At 38.8% G+C, this 17,053-nt stretch overlaps 1 protein-coding gene across 2 annotated transcripts in view; it reads left to right on the forward strand.

Annotated features, from left to right (window-relative positions):
* Positions 1 to 17,053, forward strand: part of GTF2F2 (general transcription factor IIF subunit 2) — a 198,919-nt gene that overhangs the window by 142,753 nt on the left and 39,113 nt on the right. For both annotated transcript variants that reach the window (XM_079778843.1, XM_079778842.1), the window contains exon 7: positions 6,308 to 6,451. In XM_079778843.1, coding sequence (XP_079634969.1) covers positions 6,308 to 6,451 — 144 coding nt within the window. The remainder of the gene's footprint in view (positions 1 to 6,307; positions 6,452 to 17,053) is intronic.

Below are 17,053 nucleotides of genomic sequence, written 5' to 3' on the forward strand. Positions count from 1 at the left end.
TCTAAAGCCCCATTTCCCTTAATCCGGTTTTGGAAGGTGTGCAACTGGGGCTTCAGTAGAGCTAGAAGCAAAGCCAGTGTCCACAGTTTCCATTCAGTGGTGGAACAGGGTCCAGTACAGCATTAGGCTAGTTACCGTCCATCAGTCCATTGTGTGGGGTTCACATGGCCATGAGCCATATGGGCGAATGCAGGAGAGACAGGAGAGCATGCCCCCTGCAACAGGAGTCCCAAGAGGATCCAGAGGGCACACTCCTTTGTTTAGGAGATTAAATATAGAATCTTCCCAGGCTTGCAGTGGCCACGCTTACTCTGGCCAATGACCTGTTCCCAGGTGTGTCTGACAGGCAAGTACCTTCCCTATGTCACCCAGACTTTACTGGGCATGCAGGGGACAGACCGGTGGCTCCTGGGGAGTGTTAAACTTCAGCTTCCTGGGAAAACTGCACAAATGGCATGCCTGTGAAATGTGGCCTTCCCTTTGCTCCTTTCCAGTTATTCATAACTAGGTTAAATTTACAACAGTATCAATGCTTTAAATTTTTCATTGACAGAGCTGTGTAATCGAAATATGGAGTCAGCTGGTGTGAAAGATTCCTTCCAATTCCCTCTATCTCTGATTGCAAGTAAGGGTGCTTCTGTATGTGTGTTTTGATTGATTTTATGGACATTATCATCTAGCCTGTGTAAATTTCACCACATTCTTATTAAGTAGTCCACAGTCTTATGACCTTTTCTCATAAGGAATCATGTTTCTGTTGTCTAGATAGTGGTCCCCAATGCTAGCTGTACCTTAGAATCATCTGGGAAGCTTTTTTAAAGAGAAAAATACCTCCAGAGATTGATTTAATTGATTTGATGTGAAGCCAGCTGTCTTAAAATTTTCAAGCTACCTGGATAATTGTAGCATGCAGTTACTCATCCAAATAGACAGGAACTTTTTATAGGCCTGTTTGCCATCTTCTGTTGGGGGAAGACCAGGAAGTCTCTTTCCTCCAGACCTGAGGTTTTTAAAAAGAATATTTTCTTATCTTTATCATTCCCTTTGTGCACTCCAACCCCAGCTTGAAAAAAAATGATTTCTCTCCCCTAGGAAAACTTAACTAGAAAATTATTCTTGGAAGGAATAGAATTATTATGTAAAAATCTTGAGATAAGCCCCTGGGAACTAGAAAGAAGATTCATTTTTATGTATACTCTAGTCCCTTTAATGTGGCAACCAACTATTAATCTTCAGAACTAAGGTTATTGAGGAGGGAGGTTTATTATTGTTTTTTTAGTTATATGTACAAATTTAGAATTTTGCTGACTAATATAGATGCCTGCAGGACTATATCATAAAGGCCTGTCAGCAATATTTGCCTTTTGTACTATAGTATAATTATACTACATGCTTTTGTCCATTTGAATTTGCTCACCAAGGACTGGCTTACTCTAAAGAATTACTTTGGACACAGGTAGAAATGGAAGCACTGGGGGTGGGGATCTTTCATAAGGATTTAAAATGCAAATCATGATAATCAAGGCTGTCATGCTTACTTCAGAAGTTAAAAGCCTGCACAAAGACTGCCTTGACAAAGCAATCAAAGTATTTCTGCAAACAACAATCTAGAATTTGCAGACATTTGTATTACAATATTTTAATTGGCAGTGAGTGGCATTTATAATTTTAGTGATTGAGATTTGATAATGATGGTTGAACATCTCTATATCACATCCACACTGGATTTTAAACATTTGGTTGCATTTTAGTCTTGAATAATTTTTTTTCTCTAGTGAGGATAAAATTGTGTATGCTGGATATTTTGGATTGCAAAAATTTGTAACTGGAGACTACATTTAAATTTCTTTCTGAATTGACATTTCTATTTAGCTGGTTATGCAGTGGTCACTGAGGGCAGATATAGGGTAGGTAATGCAAATTCACATAATATAAAAGCTATTTCTAGTCTAATAACTGTCCTACTAATATTTTCTGGTGGCTGCTAACAACTTAGACATCTCTGACTGCTTTGAGTATTATTTTCTTACAATGCCAGTGCACCAGTGCAAACAGGATGCCCAAAGGGAAAAGAGCTAAAAAGAGAAGAAATGGCATTGTCTCAAAACTGTAGTCTTCCAAATAGTCTAGTTCATATCATTTGTAGTTTATTTATAGAATTCATTTTATTTGTAGTACAAAGTTGTGAGTATAATATTAAGCTTATCATTTCTGCTCTGGCCAGATAGCTCAGCTGGATAGAGCGTCATCCCCATGTGCTAATGTTTCAGCTTTGATCCTTGGTCAGAACACATACAAGAATCAACCAATGACAAATCAATCTAACTCTATCTCTCTGTCTCTGTCTCTCTTTCTCTCCCCACCCCCTCTCTCTCAAATAGTAAATAATCATTTTTAAAGAAAGATTATCATTTCTACACTGTTTAGTTTTAAAAAGAAAAGTTAGGAACATTAGTTTTGTCTTGAGTATAAAATTATTAGTAATTTAATGACCATGGAAATAATTTAACTCCCTTTTATAATTACACTAGAGGCCTGGTGCACAAATTCATGCACCAGTGGGGCCTCTCGGCCTGCGGGATTGGGCCGAAACAGGCTCTCCAACATCCCCTTAGGGGTCCCAGATTGCGAGAGGGCGCAGGGCAGGCTGAGGGACCCCACCGGTGCACAATCGGGGCCGGGGAGAGACTGTGGGAGGGCTCCAGGGCATGTCCGGCCCATCTCACTCAGTCCCAGTTGACCGGACCTCAGAAGCAAGCTAACCTACCAGTTGGGGCGTCTGCCCCCTGGTGGTCAGTGCACGTCATAGCAAGCAGTTGAGTGGCCTTCGCATATTATTAGCATATTACACTTTGATTGTTTGAACAAACCACCAGACACTTAGCATATTAGGCTTTTATTATATAGGATATACATTGGAACTACCAGATATCACAGAGCAGAATTTGGATTGTGAACCTGTCATAGAAATTATCAAAAGATATTTAACTAATATTATAGTATAAAAATTTTGTATTAAGACAATATTTTATAGGTTATCCCATAGTGTGGGCCCTGAAGGCATTTAAGAGATATTCCATTTTTTGTTTTTAAATAAGTGTAAGGTTAAATTTCTAATACTTAAATTTCTCTGATGAGGAATACTTCCATTAGTTTCCCATAGTTGTTTCTTTCATGCTCTTTCCACTCAGAAAATGTTGAGACTGGCTGCATTTCATTCCTTCCCAATATAGTCTGTATCATGCATGTACTTTTTTTTCTTTTCAGCATTATGGTCTTGTCCTAGGAGCTTTGTGATCTATCACATTTAAAATGCTCAAGGTTGAGCATCCACCTATGAACCAGGAGGTCACAGACCTATGAACCAGGAGGTCACTGTTCCATTCCTGGTCAGGGCATAAGTCTGGGTTGTGGGCTCAATCCCCACTGTAGGGCGTGCAGGAGGCAGCCAATCAATGATTATCTCTCATCATTGATGTTTCTATCTCTCTCCCTCTCTCCTCCTCTCTGAAATCAATTAAAAAATTTTTTTAATAAAATGCTCAAGGTCCTCTATATACATTTTAGTACATGAGCTCTAAGAAGGGATACATTTTGTAAGATGCTGCCTTATTTGCCTTGTATCTTAGTGCAATGGTTATCCCATTGTCTATGTGTAATATTTTAAAGTGATGAATTGATTTATTTTCTAAATTGAATAAATTTGACATATAACATTGAGTAAATTTAAGTTGTACATGTTACTTTGATATATGTATCCTATATAATAAAAGGCTAATATGCAAATCAACCGAACAGCGGAATGACTGGTCACTATGATGCGCACTGACCACCAGAGTGCAGACACTCACTGCCCCCTGGTGGTCAGTGTGCACCCACAGGAGGAGCGCCACTCAGCCAGAAGCCCTCAACTGGGGTCATGGCTGGCAAGTGCAGCAGTGGTGCCTGGAATCTCTCCCGCCTCCGCGGCAGCGCTAGGGATGTCCGACTGACGGCTTAGGGGAGCAGGCCTAAGCTGTCAGTCGGACATCCACCGAGGGCTCCCAGACTGCGAGAGGGCACAGACCGGGCTGAAGGACCCATCCGAGTGCACGAATTTCGTGCACCAGGCCTCTGGTATATTATAATATGACTAGAAGCCTCCTGGTTCATAGGTGGATGCTCAGCCTTGAGCATTTTAAATGTAATAGATCACAAAGCTCCTAGGACAAGATCATATTATAATATACTAGAGGCCCGGTGCACAAAATTCATGCACTGGGGGACGGGGGTGTCCCTCAGCCCAGTCTGCACCCTCTCCAATCTGGGACATCCCTCTCACAATCCGGGACACCTGCCTCCCAACCGCTCACCTGCCTGCCTGATTGCCTCTAACCGCTTCTGCCTGCCAGCCTGATTAACACCTAACTTCTCCCCTGCAGGCCCGATCGCCCCCAACTGCCCTCCCCTGCTGGCCATTTTATGGCGGCCATCTTGTGACCACATGGGGGTGGCCATCTGTGACCACATGGGGGCGGCCATCTTGTGATGACATGGGTGTGGCCATCTTGTGACCACATAGGCGCGGCCATCTTGTGTGCGGGCATGACGGTTGATTTGCATATTACCTTTTTATTATATAGGATTGTCCTAGTGATGTTTACCATATTACATAATTATAGTAAATGTTATCTATATTCATACTACATAATTAAAGTACAATATTGTCTATATTCATTACACTGTGCTCTAGATCTCTATGGCTTATCTACTGCTTGTTGCAAGTTTGTGCCCTTACACACCATCACTCTTCTCTCTCTACCTCCTGAGATGAATAGATTTTGAATTTTACTCCCAAGGTCTACATATCAAAAAAATTAAGGCGGTTGTTAGACCTTTTTCCTTGTCTGGTTTCTAGTTTTATTTACTTAAAAGACAGATATTCTTTGTTGCCACTAATGTGAAAATTTTTGATTAAGTATAAAATACATTTTTAGTCTTAACATCAGTAGAAACTAAATATTATCTTTTTAATAAGAAATCTTTATTGTTAAAATAGAGTAAGACCAACTGTATGAGGCTGGAATTTATGTAGTGATTTATTGTAAGTTTTGAAAGTATTTCATTACTTTGGACACAAGCCCCTAGATTATAGTTATTCCAGTGGATACACAGCAGATTGCTCTCTGGCAGCTGTCACTTGCTGATGCTTTATTTACCAGGTGGGCTGGCTGCTGCAGTTTATATATAGTTCTTCCAACAAGTTCCTGATGCCTTATTAAAATGAAGTTGTTTCTAAGAAAATTAAAAGCTTAATCAGCTGAAAGTTTGCATATTTTCAATAAAAAGATAATTTTTTACTAATGAATGAGTCCCTGGATGATAACACTAGAATTAAATCTATACCTCCCCTTAGTGTCATCGTTTACTTCATTTTATAGAAGAAACGAGTTCAGGGAGGTCACCCAGTCGGTGAGAAGCAGCCTCCTGTTACTGCCCACATTCTTGGCTTTTTACCAGTGCTTCCCAAACTTGTCACTTCCTAGAGAACCTATTCTATGACCTGCCAGTCTCTTAACCTTCTGGCTGCCCCTAAATCCCCCAGATTTGAAAGATGTTACCTACTAACCTGCATTTCTTAGATAAACGTACTGTGTTTTGGACAATCAAAAACAAAAGAACTTAAGTTAGACTTCCTGATCAGTATGAGCTAACAAGTAGCCACACTGAATTGATAGAATTTTGGAAAAGAAAGCGCCGCCCCCCCCCCATTTTTTTTTTTTTTTTTAGAAATGGACACATTGCATAAAGCTAAATTTAGGAAATAATGAAAATGGTTTACAGATCGACATAAATACTGACCTAATACTTTTAGAGCCTTAAAGATCTGAGGAGCCCTGGGAGCAGTGAGGACCCCAGGTTCTGAACCACTGCTCTTAAATCTGCTCCCTTACAGTTTAAAATCTAATTGTTATTTGTATGGCTAAAAAGAAAATGCCTGGCCCAGCCAGTGTGGCGCAGTGGTTGAGCATTTACCTATGAACCAGGAGGTCACGGTTCAATTCCCAGTCAGGGCAGATGCCCGGGTTATGGGCTTGATCCCCAGTAGGGGGCATGCAGGAGACAACCAATCAATGATTCTCTCTCATCATTAATGTTTCTATGTCTTTCTCCCTCTCCTTTCTTCTCTGAAATCAATAAAAATGTATTTTTTTTTAAAGGAAAGAAAGAAGAAAAAAAATAAAAAATAAAGGAAAGAAAGAAAATGCCTGTTTCAGGGTGAGCATGTTGAATTGATGCTTTTATTTCTTTTGCTTTTTGCACATAGATTGAATATGAAAGGAAAAAGAAAGAAGATGGAAAACGAGCTCGAGCTGATAAACAATATGTTTTAGACATGCTATTTTCGGCTTTTGAGAAACATCAGTATTATAATCTTAAGGACTTGGTGGACATCACAAAACAGCCTGTGGTATGTATATGCTCACATTGATCCTTTAAATGTGTCCTTCATTAACAGTGCACCACTGAAGAGAGGTGTATCATATGTAAGTTCACATGCACCATGCTAAAGGCAGAAAGGGTGTCTTAATGCAGCTTTCTTTTGTTTATAACATCAGCTTCATTATTTTGAATTTCAAGTACATTTAATATTAATAGTTGCATAAGAAATAAAGGTGAGTTTATCCTCCTTTTGACTGATCCTGAACATTAAGCTTGAAGTCGTTTTTTTATGTAATTTCTAGTTTTTTATGTTCTCCTAGCTTCCTCCAAAAAAGCTCAACTCCTTTTTTAAATTGGAAAATGTGTCTTAGAAGAATCATATTCTTTTAAGAGTCATACTAGTCTGTCACAATGAGACAGTTTATTCTGCCTTGTGGGCTATTCTGTAATGGATTTTTAAAATCAGAATCTACCTAACATTAGCATTAGGTCCTTTTAAACTGGCAGTACTGCCTCCTGATGCTTGTTGAGATTGTAGTTAGGTCTGCCTATTCTGCATTTTTAAGGAAATAAATTGAAGTTTTTGAAATCTTGTTTGTTCTTTAAATCATCATTTTTTACCAATTCTCCAGACTTTTGTGCATATTTGGTAATAATTTGTATTTCTAATCCATTTAAAATGCTGGAATTAAGAGATCCAAATCCTTTCTCTAGCCTTTGACATTTCCTTCTGTTTCTCTTTCTTATACTTAATGTTAGCAAAGCATCAAATTGAATTATAACAGTATTTACTTACAAGTTTTAAAAGTTAAATGCAAAACCTTTTATTTTCTGTCCTTTTATCTAGTTTCTTTGATCAGTTGTCCACTTTGCTAGTAAGCTCAAGGATATGTTAATTCTAACTGTTCTGTTTATTTGCTTCAGAATATGTAGCAAGATAAACAGTTTTTAAAAACTTTTTAACATAACCAAATCATTTCTTATTAAAGGACTTGGTACTTTTTTCCCCTATTTATTCAAAGCTGTAGGAAATGATTTATGAAACTTCAGTATTGATTGTACAGTTTCTCACTTCTGTAGAGATTTCTCTGCTGTTGTACTTCAATCTTTTACTTTTTCATTAAGAAATTAATTTAAATTCCAAAATATCTAAGTAATTTTTTTAATAGACAGCAGGAAAGTGCTCATACTACAGTATTATCAACTCATCTTAATGACTTCATTCCCTTCAGCATCAAAGCCTCAGAAACGGCATTCCAAGCTAGGAAAAAAAGTTGAAATAGAATAATTCATTAGCTAAGCCGTGTTTCTTCCAGTTTTAATGAAGTCTATCTTTGTGTTTTATGTAAATATGAAAAAGTCAATCTGGAAACTCTGAATACAAACAACATATTCTCATTGAATAATAATACCATATATGGAAATAGACATTTATAGAGGGACATTCAGAAGGTACTAGCAAAAGAGTTCCTTTGCCTTAACATGCAATGGCACTTTTTTTTTTAATGGTGATACAACAGATCTATTACTATGTCGTACATAACATTCATACTATGTACACATACATACAACATGCCTTTATAGGCAATTTGGGATAGCCTGTTACTCCTAGGCTACAAGAGTGTACAGCATGTTACTGTACAAAACAAGAGATTAAATTAAGCACAAGAGGAAATGATACTATCAAGAGATGCAGTAAATACGGGATGTGTGAGGCTGCTGCCAGCAAAACAAGGCATACTGTTTTTTAAAAAAATATATTTTATTGATTTTTTACAGAGAGGAAGGGAGAGGGATAGAGAGTCAGAAACATCAATCAGCTGCCTCCTGCACACCTCCCACTGGGGTTGTGCCCGCAACCAAGGTACCTGCCCCTGACCGAAATCAAACCTGGGACCTTTCAGTCTGCAAGCCGACGCTCCATCCACTGAGCCAAACTAGCCAGGGCGTGGCTTACTGTTTTATAGGAAACTTTTTTAATGCTTTTTTTTTAATAACTACTACTAGTTCTATAACTACTTCAACTACTACTACGCAACAAATACGGCTACTTGGGCCCACCTAGTTCCTCAGGGAACTAGAGTTTTCAGAGATGACAGGCCAAAGGGACAGCTAACTCAGGGATGATTGATTGATCTCAGCTTACCAATGGGTGTTCTTGATTGAGCTAAACTGACCCAAACTTATATTTAACCTTTTGCACTCGGATGTCGAGTGTGACTCGACACGGTTAGCATCGGTAGCAGCTCTTTTTATACTCTTTGAATGTATCAATAATTTGAAATATAAAAAAATCCAAATAAATAAGTTTGTATGAAAAGAAACTCCAGTTTTTTATTCTACTGCCGCGCTTTGTAAAATCTGGAGTATTTAAAAACTTAAATCCCGAGTAGAATAAAGGAATCGAGAAAAAAGCAAGCGAGTGCAAAGGGTTAAAGTCTTAACTGGGACAAAACTATCTGAATTTAGATGATTAATTTTTTTATTTAAATTCTTTATTGTTTAAAGTATTACATAAGTCTACTTTTTCCCCCATTGACGTCTCCCCAGCTGCCCCCACCCCCGACAATGGCATGTTTTTAAAGTTTATTTATCTGCATCAAAGAAAAGGGATAACTAGTGATTCTCTCAATTTTGGTTCTTCAGATAATTTTTATGTGTTGGTACTCAGTGAATCTCTTATAATGGAGCTTTCTTTAATTCATTGGCTTTAAGAGGATCCAGTAATACCTTGAATATGTACAAAAAGTTATGGATTTTTCTGGGGAGTAGATCCATAGTTTATATCGGGTCCTCATAGAGGACCTAGGACCCTCAAAGAGCTTATGAACCAGTGATCTAGAAACTAAATTATTTTATAATCATTTTTTAAAATATTTTTTATTGATTTCAGAGAGGAAGGGAGAGGGAGAGAGATAGATGCATCAATGATGAGAGAGAATCATAGATTGGCTGCTTCCTGCACGCCCCACACGGGTTGGAGCCCGCAATCTGGGCACATGCCTTGACTGGGAATCAAACTGTGACTTCCCGGTTCATAGGTCGACATTCAACCACTGAGCCACACTGCCTGGGCATAATAGTTTTATTATTTAGAGACTGAATTGCCTCAACAAGCATAAGGTTCTTAAATACAGAATTGTATATTCACATCCCTAAATATTTATATACTCTGCAACACAGTAGAAATTCAGTAAATATTAGATGAATTAATTTGGAAAAGGGGAAATGGTTATATCCTCAGTATCCAGAGCTACCATATTTTCCTCAGATGGATTTTTCAAGCCTGATCTCATTTATACCAGGAATGGAGGACAAAAAGCTCTATCATTTCTAATGTGTAGAGCCAGAAAGTGTAGAATATCAGGGCTACAATTATACTTGCTTAGAGGAGAAGGCAGGAATTAAGGGAGTAGATTATCTTTGTGATCCTTTCCAGCTCTAAATCTGATTCTCTCCCCCTCCTATTTCATCTCCTTCTCTCTACCTACCTCTCACATTTGAGCTGAGCTGGCAAAGCCTATTGATTGACCTAGAAAAAAGTGGCCAAAGTTGAACTCATCTTCATATAGGTAACTGTTCCCTGTAAAATGTACACATTACATTAAGTGAGTCTGTTCTAATGGTCATCTGTACACTCTTACTAATTTGATTTTAGTCTGAGCAGCAGTGAGAATGAAGGAACCCAGTGTAGCATAAAGATCCAGGAAAGGGGCGTAGAAACCAAGACGGCAGCATAGGTAAACAAACACCTAAACTGCTGCCTCGCACAACAATTCAAAACTACAACTAAAAGACAAAACGAACATCATCCAGAACCACAGGAAAGCTGGCTGAGTGGAAATTCTACAACTAGAAGGAAAGAGGAAAGCACATGGAGAATCAGAGGAGCTGCAAAAGGCTGAGGTACGGAGACACGCGCGCGGGCGGCTGAGTGCCTGGCTGTCTTTCTCTAGCAGGAAGGAGACAAAAGCTCCCGACTGCGCTGAACCCCAGTTCCGATTGCACTGAACCCCAGTTCCGGGCGAGACCCTGGGGACCCAGGCTTATACGGGGGGATTCTGGACTGTCAGGCGGAAACTCGGGAGCCGCGAAAGACAGATCTGGAGGTGCACGTGTGAGTGCGTAAAGAGAGGACTGACTGCTGAGTGTGCCGCTGGCTTTCCCTAGCGGGTGGGAAATGGAAGCTCCCCACTACGCTGAACTCCAGTTCTGGGCGAGAATCTGGGAATCCAGATTCATTGGGGGAGAAACTGGACTGTCTGGCAGCGGGCGAAACTCGAGGGCGGCTTACTCTTAGAGGTGCTTGCAGTGATTACCGAGGGACACTGAGACCCAGGGGCCTCATAGGGCAGGGCTGATGGGAAGCCAAGACTATCTGCTTAGCCCTGAGACTCCGCCCCATCCAAGCTGAGCACAGAGGATTTTGCAAGTCTTGTCTCATAAGGCTGCCTCCCGCACAGAAATTCTCCCAGCATAGACACAGCTGATCCTCACAGCCAACTGGCCTGGAGGTCAATTCCTCCCAGTGATACTAACTACAACAAGGCTGTACACACAGTCTACAAAGGGGTGCACCAAGAGTGTCCACCTCAGGTAAATGGGGAGGCCGAGCCACTGGACCATATAGGACAACTAGCACACAGAGCTACCCTACCAACTCAGGGAAGCAGTGAAAATGCGGAGACAAAGAAACAGATCACAAACGAAAGAAATGGAGGAAAACAAATGACTGGATTTAGAGTTCAAAACCATGGTTATAAGGTTTTTCAAGAATTTCCTAGAAAAGGCCGATAAATTTAGCGAGACCCTCAAGGATATGAAAAAGGACCAACTAGAAATTAAACATACACTGACTGAAATAAAAATTATTATACAGAGACCCAACAGCAGACTAGAGGAACGCAAGAATCAAGTCAAAGATTTGAAATACAAAGAAGCAACACTCAACCAGAAAAGCAAAAAGAAAAAAGAATCCAAAAAGTTGAAGATAGTGTAAGAAGGCTCTGGGACAACTTCAAGCATACCAGCATCAGAATTATGGGGGTCCCAGAAGAAGAGAGAGAGCAAGATATTGAAAACCTATTTGAAGAAATAATGACAGAAAACTTCCCCCACCTGTTGAAAGAAATAGACTTACAAGTCCAGGAAGCGCAGAGAACCCCAAACAAAAGGAATCCAAAGAGGATCACACCAAGACACATCATAATTAAAATACCAAGAGCAAAAAACAAAAGAGAGAATATTAAAAGCAGCAAGAGAAAAACAGTTAATTACATACAAGGGAGCACTCATACTATTGTCAGCTGATTTCTCAACAGAAACTGTGCAGGCCAGACAGGAGTGGCAAGAAATATTCAAAGTGATGAATAGCAAGAACCTACAACCAAGATTACCCAGCAAAGCTATCATTCAGAATTGAAGGTCAGATAAAGAGCTTCACAGATAAGAAAAAGCTAAAGGAATTCATCACTGCCAAACCAGTATTATATGAAATGCTGAAAGGTATTCTTTAAGAAGAGGAAGAAGAAGAAAAAGATAAAGATAAAAATTATGAACAACAAATACATATCTATCAACAAGTGAATGTAAAAATCTGATGAACAGAATAAACTGGTGAATATAATAGAATCAGGGGCATAGAAAGGGAGTGGACTGAAAATTCTCAGGGGGAAAGGGGTGTGGGGGGTGGGGAAGAGACTAGACAAAAATCGTACACCTATGGATGAGGACAGTGGGGGGGGGGGGTAAGGGCAGAGGGTGGGGTGGGAACTGGGTGGAGGGGAGCTATGGGGGGAAAAAAGAGGAACAATTGTAATAATCTGAACAATAAAGATTTAATTTTTTTTAATTAAATTTTTTAAAAATTAAAAAAAAAAAGATCCAGGAAAGTGTTTCCTGATATAATGGAAAGAGTACTGGATTTGGAGTTATGGAATCTGAATTTAAGTCCCAGCCCTACCATTTAGCCAATTAGTCCTGGACAAGATACTTAAATATGTTTAATGTATAATATATCATCTATTTAACATTTAAATTATTACCCAGGTTTCCGTAGTGTAGTGGTTATCACGTTCGCCTAACATTTAAATTATTTAACATATGACATACTTAATATAAAATGTACCTATTGTTTATATTAAATGTTTATGATATTATTAAAATATGTGTTTAAAATAATACCATATAGTATCCCTATAAATAATTAATATTTATGCAAGATGCATTAACTGTCAAGTATTTTGCAAATAATTATTTTTAATATTATTATGAAACACATTTTTTAGTCCAATGTAAAAGGAAAGAAAAATATCTTGTTCATGTTAATAATCATTTTTTTAGTACCTGAATTTAATGACATTCTCTCATTTTCACATGGTTTCCAATACAACTTTTGAGAAGTTTCTAATCAACACATCCTCATTAATACTACTACCATATTCTTAAGTTACCATCTGCTTTCTGGCCTTTCAAATGTCATTTTTATGCATTCTGAGTGAATTTTTAAGTATTTCCTTGATTTTTCCAGTCCCTTCCTTTCCATATTCTTCTTCCTAAAAGCCTTTACTTCTGTAAGCAAAATTATTAACTAGAAAAGCTGTTCTCAGGGCCAGTCTTTCTTTCTCATTCATCAGTATATGACTTGCATAAACAATCAAGGAGTTAAAGGGCAAATAAGCTGATTTAAAAGGCCAAGCTCCGGTAACTGATGTAAAGTCAGAAACACTGTCAGTAACATTTAAAGGAGTGTTCTTATAGTTTAAATGTTGGCTACCTAAACTGAACTATCAGAGGAATTCTATTTTTTGTCCCCTGGCAATTTTTGATCTGTCATTTTGAATGTGTTATGTCTAGTCTTTTTTATTATTATTATTCTTTATTGTGTCTAGTCTTCCTTTATATTTTATTATGTCTTTAAAATAGAAGCATATATAAAATAGGATTTCCTTCAAAAATACAAATCATTAGAAACTTTATTTAATTGCTCCCTTTGAAACAGTAAACTGCCAAGATCACTTTGAGCACTAACACTCTTTTCTAGCACAGGACCCATTTACCAGGGTTCCTTTAAATACATTTCTATTAAAAGTGTCATCCAAAATCAGCTCTCCTGATAACTGAACCATTTAATTTCTTTGTGCTGCATCCATTGAATTTCAGGTCAAGAATTAGGGAAATTTATCTTTAATTATTAGTAAGCCCCTGTAAATCAACATACCCAATCCTGTCAATCCAGTGAATAATTTTAGTTTAGTTAAGAATGTTATTGAACTGTTTGTATGCTTTTGTTAAGGTAAATTTAAATCAAGCAGAAAAACTAGGCAAAATTTTTATTTTGAGGCAGCTTTATTCCCATACTTCAAGTTCCCCAGCACTGAACAATGCTCAACAGGTTATTGCTTATTTACACAAAGTAGGCTTTTCATTAAGTAGTGCAGCAATAAGGTAATGTTAACCTAATCCTCAGAGTTTATTTTCATACAGGCCAGAGTAAAGTTAAATAGGAGTAATTTAAGCACAATTTGGCATCAGGAAGATACATTTTTTTAAAGGATAAAATTACTAGAAAATTTTACATATTGAGAATTTCTCCTGTCAAAAAATAAACTTTTATTTACCAGTATATACTATTATAGATCTGTGAATTGGTTGGGACTCTCAGTTGTAAGGAATAGAAACGCAACTCAAACTAACTAGCTTAAACAAAAATAGAATTTATTGGCTACAGTAGCCAGGAAGTTCAGGAATGAACCTACCTTTAAATATGGCTAGATCCAGATACTAATATTTTTTAGTTAGAACTGTCCCTTTCCATCTCTCATAATCATTCTATGTTTCTTGTGAGTAATCTTTATTCTTAGGCAGGATCTTGCCATGTAGTAGCCAAAATGACTCCCTAAAGCAGCCTATAGCTAGCAACCCCTAAGCAAGAAGAGAATATCTGTCCTGACTATTCCAGTAAAACCCCAGGGAAGATCTTATTGACCTGGTAGAGGTTTGTGCCCATTCCTGAACCAAGAGGTTGGGATAGGAGTACTCTGCCAACCAGGGCCCACTGCCTGTCCCACCTTGTGCCACACTGCCTGGTACAGAGTGAACACCTAATCAGTGTTAATCATTTTATTGTAGTCTCGAGTTTAGTGTGCTCAAAGCAGAACTCTTGATTTCTGCACCCCTCCAAAGCTTTCCCCAGACTGCTCCATTTAAAGTGACACCACCATTCCCCACATTGCTCAAGCCAGATACCCATATTCCTATTTCCTTTTCATTCTATAAATATATATATATATATATATATATATATATATATATATACACACACACACTTTTGTTACATAACTTATATAATTAAAATTATATATATACATTTGACTCAAGATCTTAAAGGTAACCTTTCTAATGTATAGAGCCAGAGAAGCGAGTTGCTTAGTGGCTTAAACCCAGTTGTCCTGACTTCAGTCTAGGAATATCTCTTACTATTCTGACACACAACACATCTACACTAATAAAAGAGTAAGATGCAAATTGACCGTACCTTCGCGGTGCCACCAGCCAATTAGGAGTGAGTATGCAAATTAACTCAACAAAGATGATGGGTTAATTTGCATACGCAGGCACCTAGTGGCCGGGGCAATGACGCAGGCATTCCGCACTGCCCCAGCCGCTCTGGGCCTCTGGGCAGCATGGGAAGATGGAAAGGCAGCTCCAGCTGGAGCAAAGGCAGTGATGGCAGCCAGGGTAAGGAAGGCCCATTCTTGCATGAATCTTCGTGCATCAGGCCTCTAGTGTATGTGTGTATATATATATCTGTAGATAAACAAGGAAAATGTTTTTCTAACAGTCTTGGCCAAGTGGCTCAGTTGGTTGGAGTGTCATCCTGTACATCAAAAGGGGTTCATTCCCAGTTAAGGGCATGTACCTGGGTTGCAGGTTTGATCCCTCGTGGGAGGCAACCAATCGATGTGTCTCTCTCATATCGATGTTTCTCTCTCCTTCTGTCTCTCCTCCCTCCCACCCCCCCTTTCTACACTGTCTAAAAATCAATGGAAAAAATATCCTCGGATGAGGAATTTTTTTTTCTCCTAACAATAGGAATCCCTTTAAATGAAAAAAAATAAAAAGCTAATTTCTCTCTCAGGCAAACTGCTTTCTAATTTCTCTATTATTAAGAACTAGAGGCCTGGTGCATGAAAATTCATGCACTGGAGCCGGGTTTGGGGTGGTCCCTCAGCCCTGCCTGCCCCCTCTCACAGTCCAGGAGCCCTCGGGCAGGAGGCGACCTGGTGATCTGGGCAAGATGACACCTCATCACACCTCTGCTGCTGCCACTGCCAGCAGTGCAAGCTTCAGCCACCCCTGGTTACCTGAGCCTCAGGCGGCCCTGAGCAGCTGGGCAGCCGCCATCCAAGGCTTGCCTGCGCCTCGGGCCAGCCCTGGGCAGCTGGGGGGCTGAGGGGACTGGGGGACTCCGGAGGCAGGCGCCCCGGTAGGGCTGAGAGGACTGGGCGCCGCCATCTTTGAGGGTGTGGCAGTCAGTCAGCATATTCCCTCCTTATTTGGCTGTGGGCACTGCCATCTTTGAGGACAGGGAAGTCAATTAGCATATTCCCTCCTTATTGGCTGTGGGCGCCGCCATCTTTGCAATGGCATGAGGGTCACTTAGCATATTCCCTCTTTATTAAATAGGATCATCATCATTAATCTAAAGCAGGTATGTAGAGAATAGAATTTAAGCTTTACCTCAGCTTATTTAGTTCCTAATCCAAAGTAAAAATAGGTATTTTTAAATGTTTGAAACTCATTCCTAAATTTACTACTTAGTAAGTTTTGTTTTCTCTTTTTTCCCTCCTAAATATTTATCATCTTTTTTTGTTCACGTATTTTCTTTCAGTTCTCTCTTCATTTTTCCTATAACTGGAAATTATTAGTTTTGAATGGTACTATTAAAACTAAAAAGACCACCAATTTCCCAATAGTGCATTTTAATTAATGACAGTCCTTTGTGAGACTCCTGTTACTTTTCTTTCTTTCTTTCTTTCTTTCTTTCTTTCTTTCTTTCTTTCTTTCTTTCTTTCTTTCTTTCTTTCTTTCTTTCTTTCTAAATTCTCACCTGAGGATATTTTTTCCACTGATTTTTCAGAGTGGAAGGGAGGAAGAAGAGGGGATGGAAGGAGAGAAACACCAATGTGAGAGAGACACATCGATAGGTTGCCTCTCGCACATGCCCCAACTGAGGCCCAGAATCAAACCCACAACCCTTTGGTATGCAGTCCAATGCCCTAATCAGCCAGGGCTGTTGTGTTGGGGTTTTTTTTAAGTAATTATTTGCTAACTTTATGAAGTGAAGCCTTAATTACAAGGTTTAAAATATGAAATGTCATGCTAAAATAAATTATTAACTATGTTGAATATAAATGGTGAAATTTAAATATTTATGAGATTTTAATATTTTCCCTATGAATAAAATGTACTAATAAGCAATAGTTCTACCAAGTTTATTATGGGATAGTACTATTTTCTCTTTCAACTTATATGGTTTGTTTCAGCCTTTTTTTTTAATCATGTTTCTGAATAAGGTAAAATTTGGGTTAATTTACTAACATGACCAATTAAGTCCAGATTTTACATG

Source organism: Cnephaeus nilssonii, assembly GCF_951640355.1.
Source record: "Cnephaeus nilssonii genome assembly, chromosome: 8".
NCBI classification, from domain to species: domain Eukaryota; kingdom Metazoa; phylum Chordata; class Mammalia; order Chiroptera; family Vespertilionidae; genus Cnephaeus; species Cnephaeus nilssonii.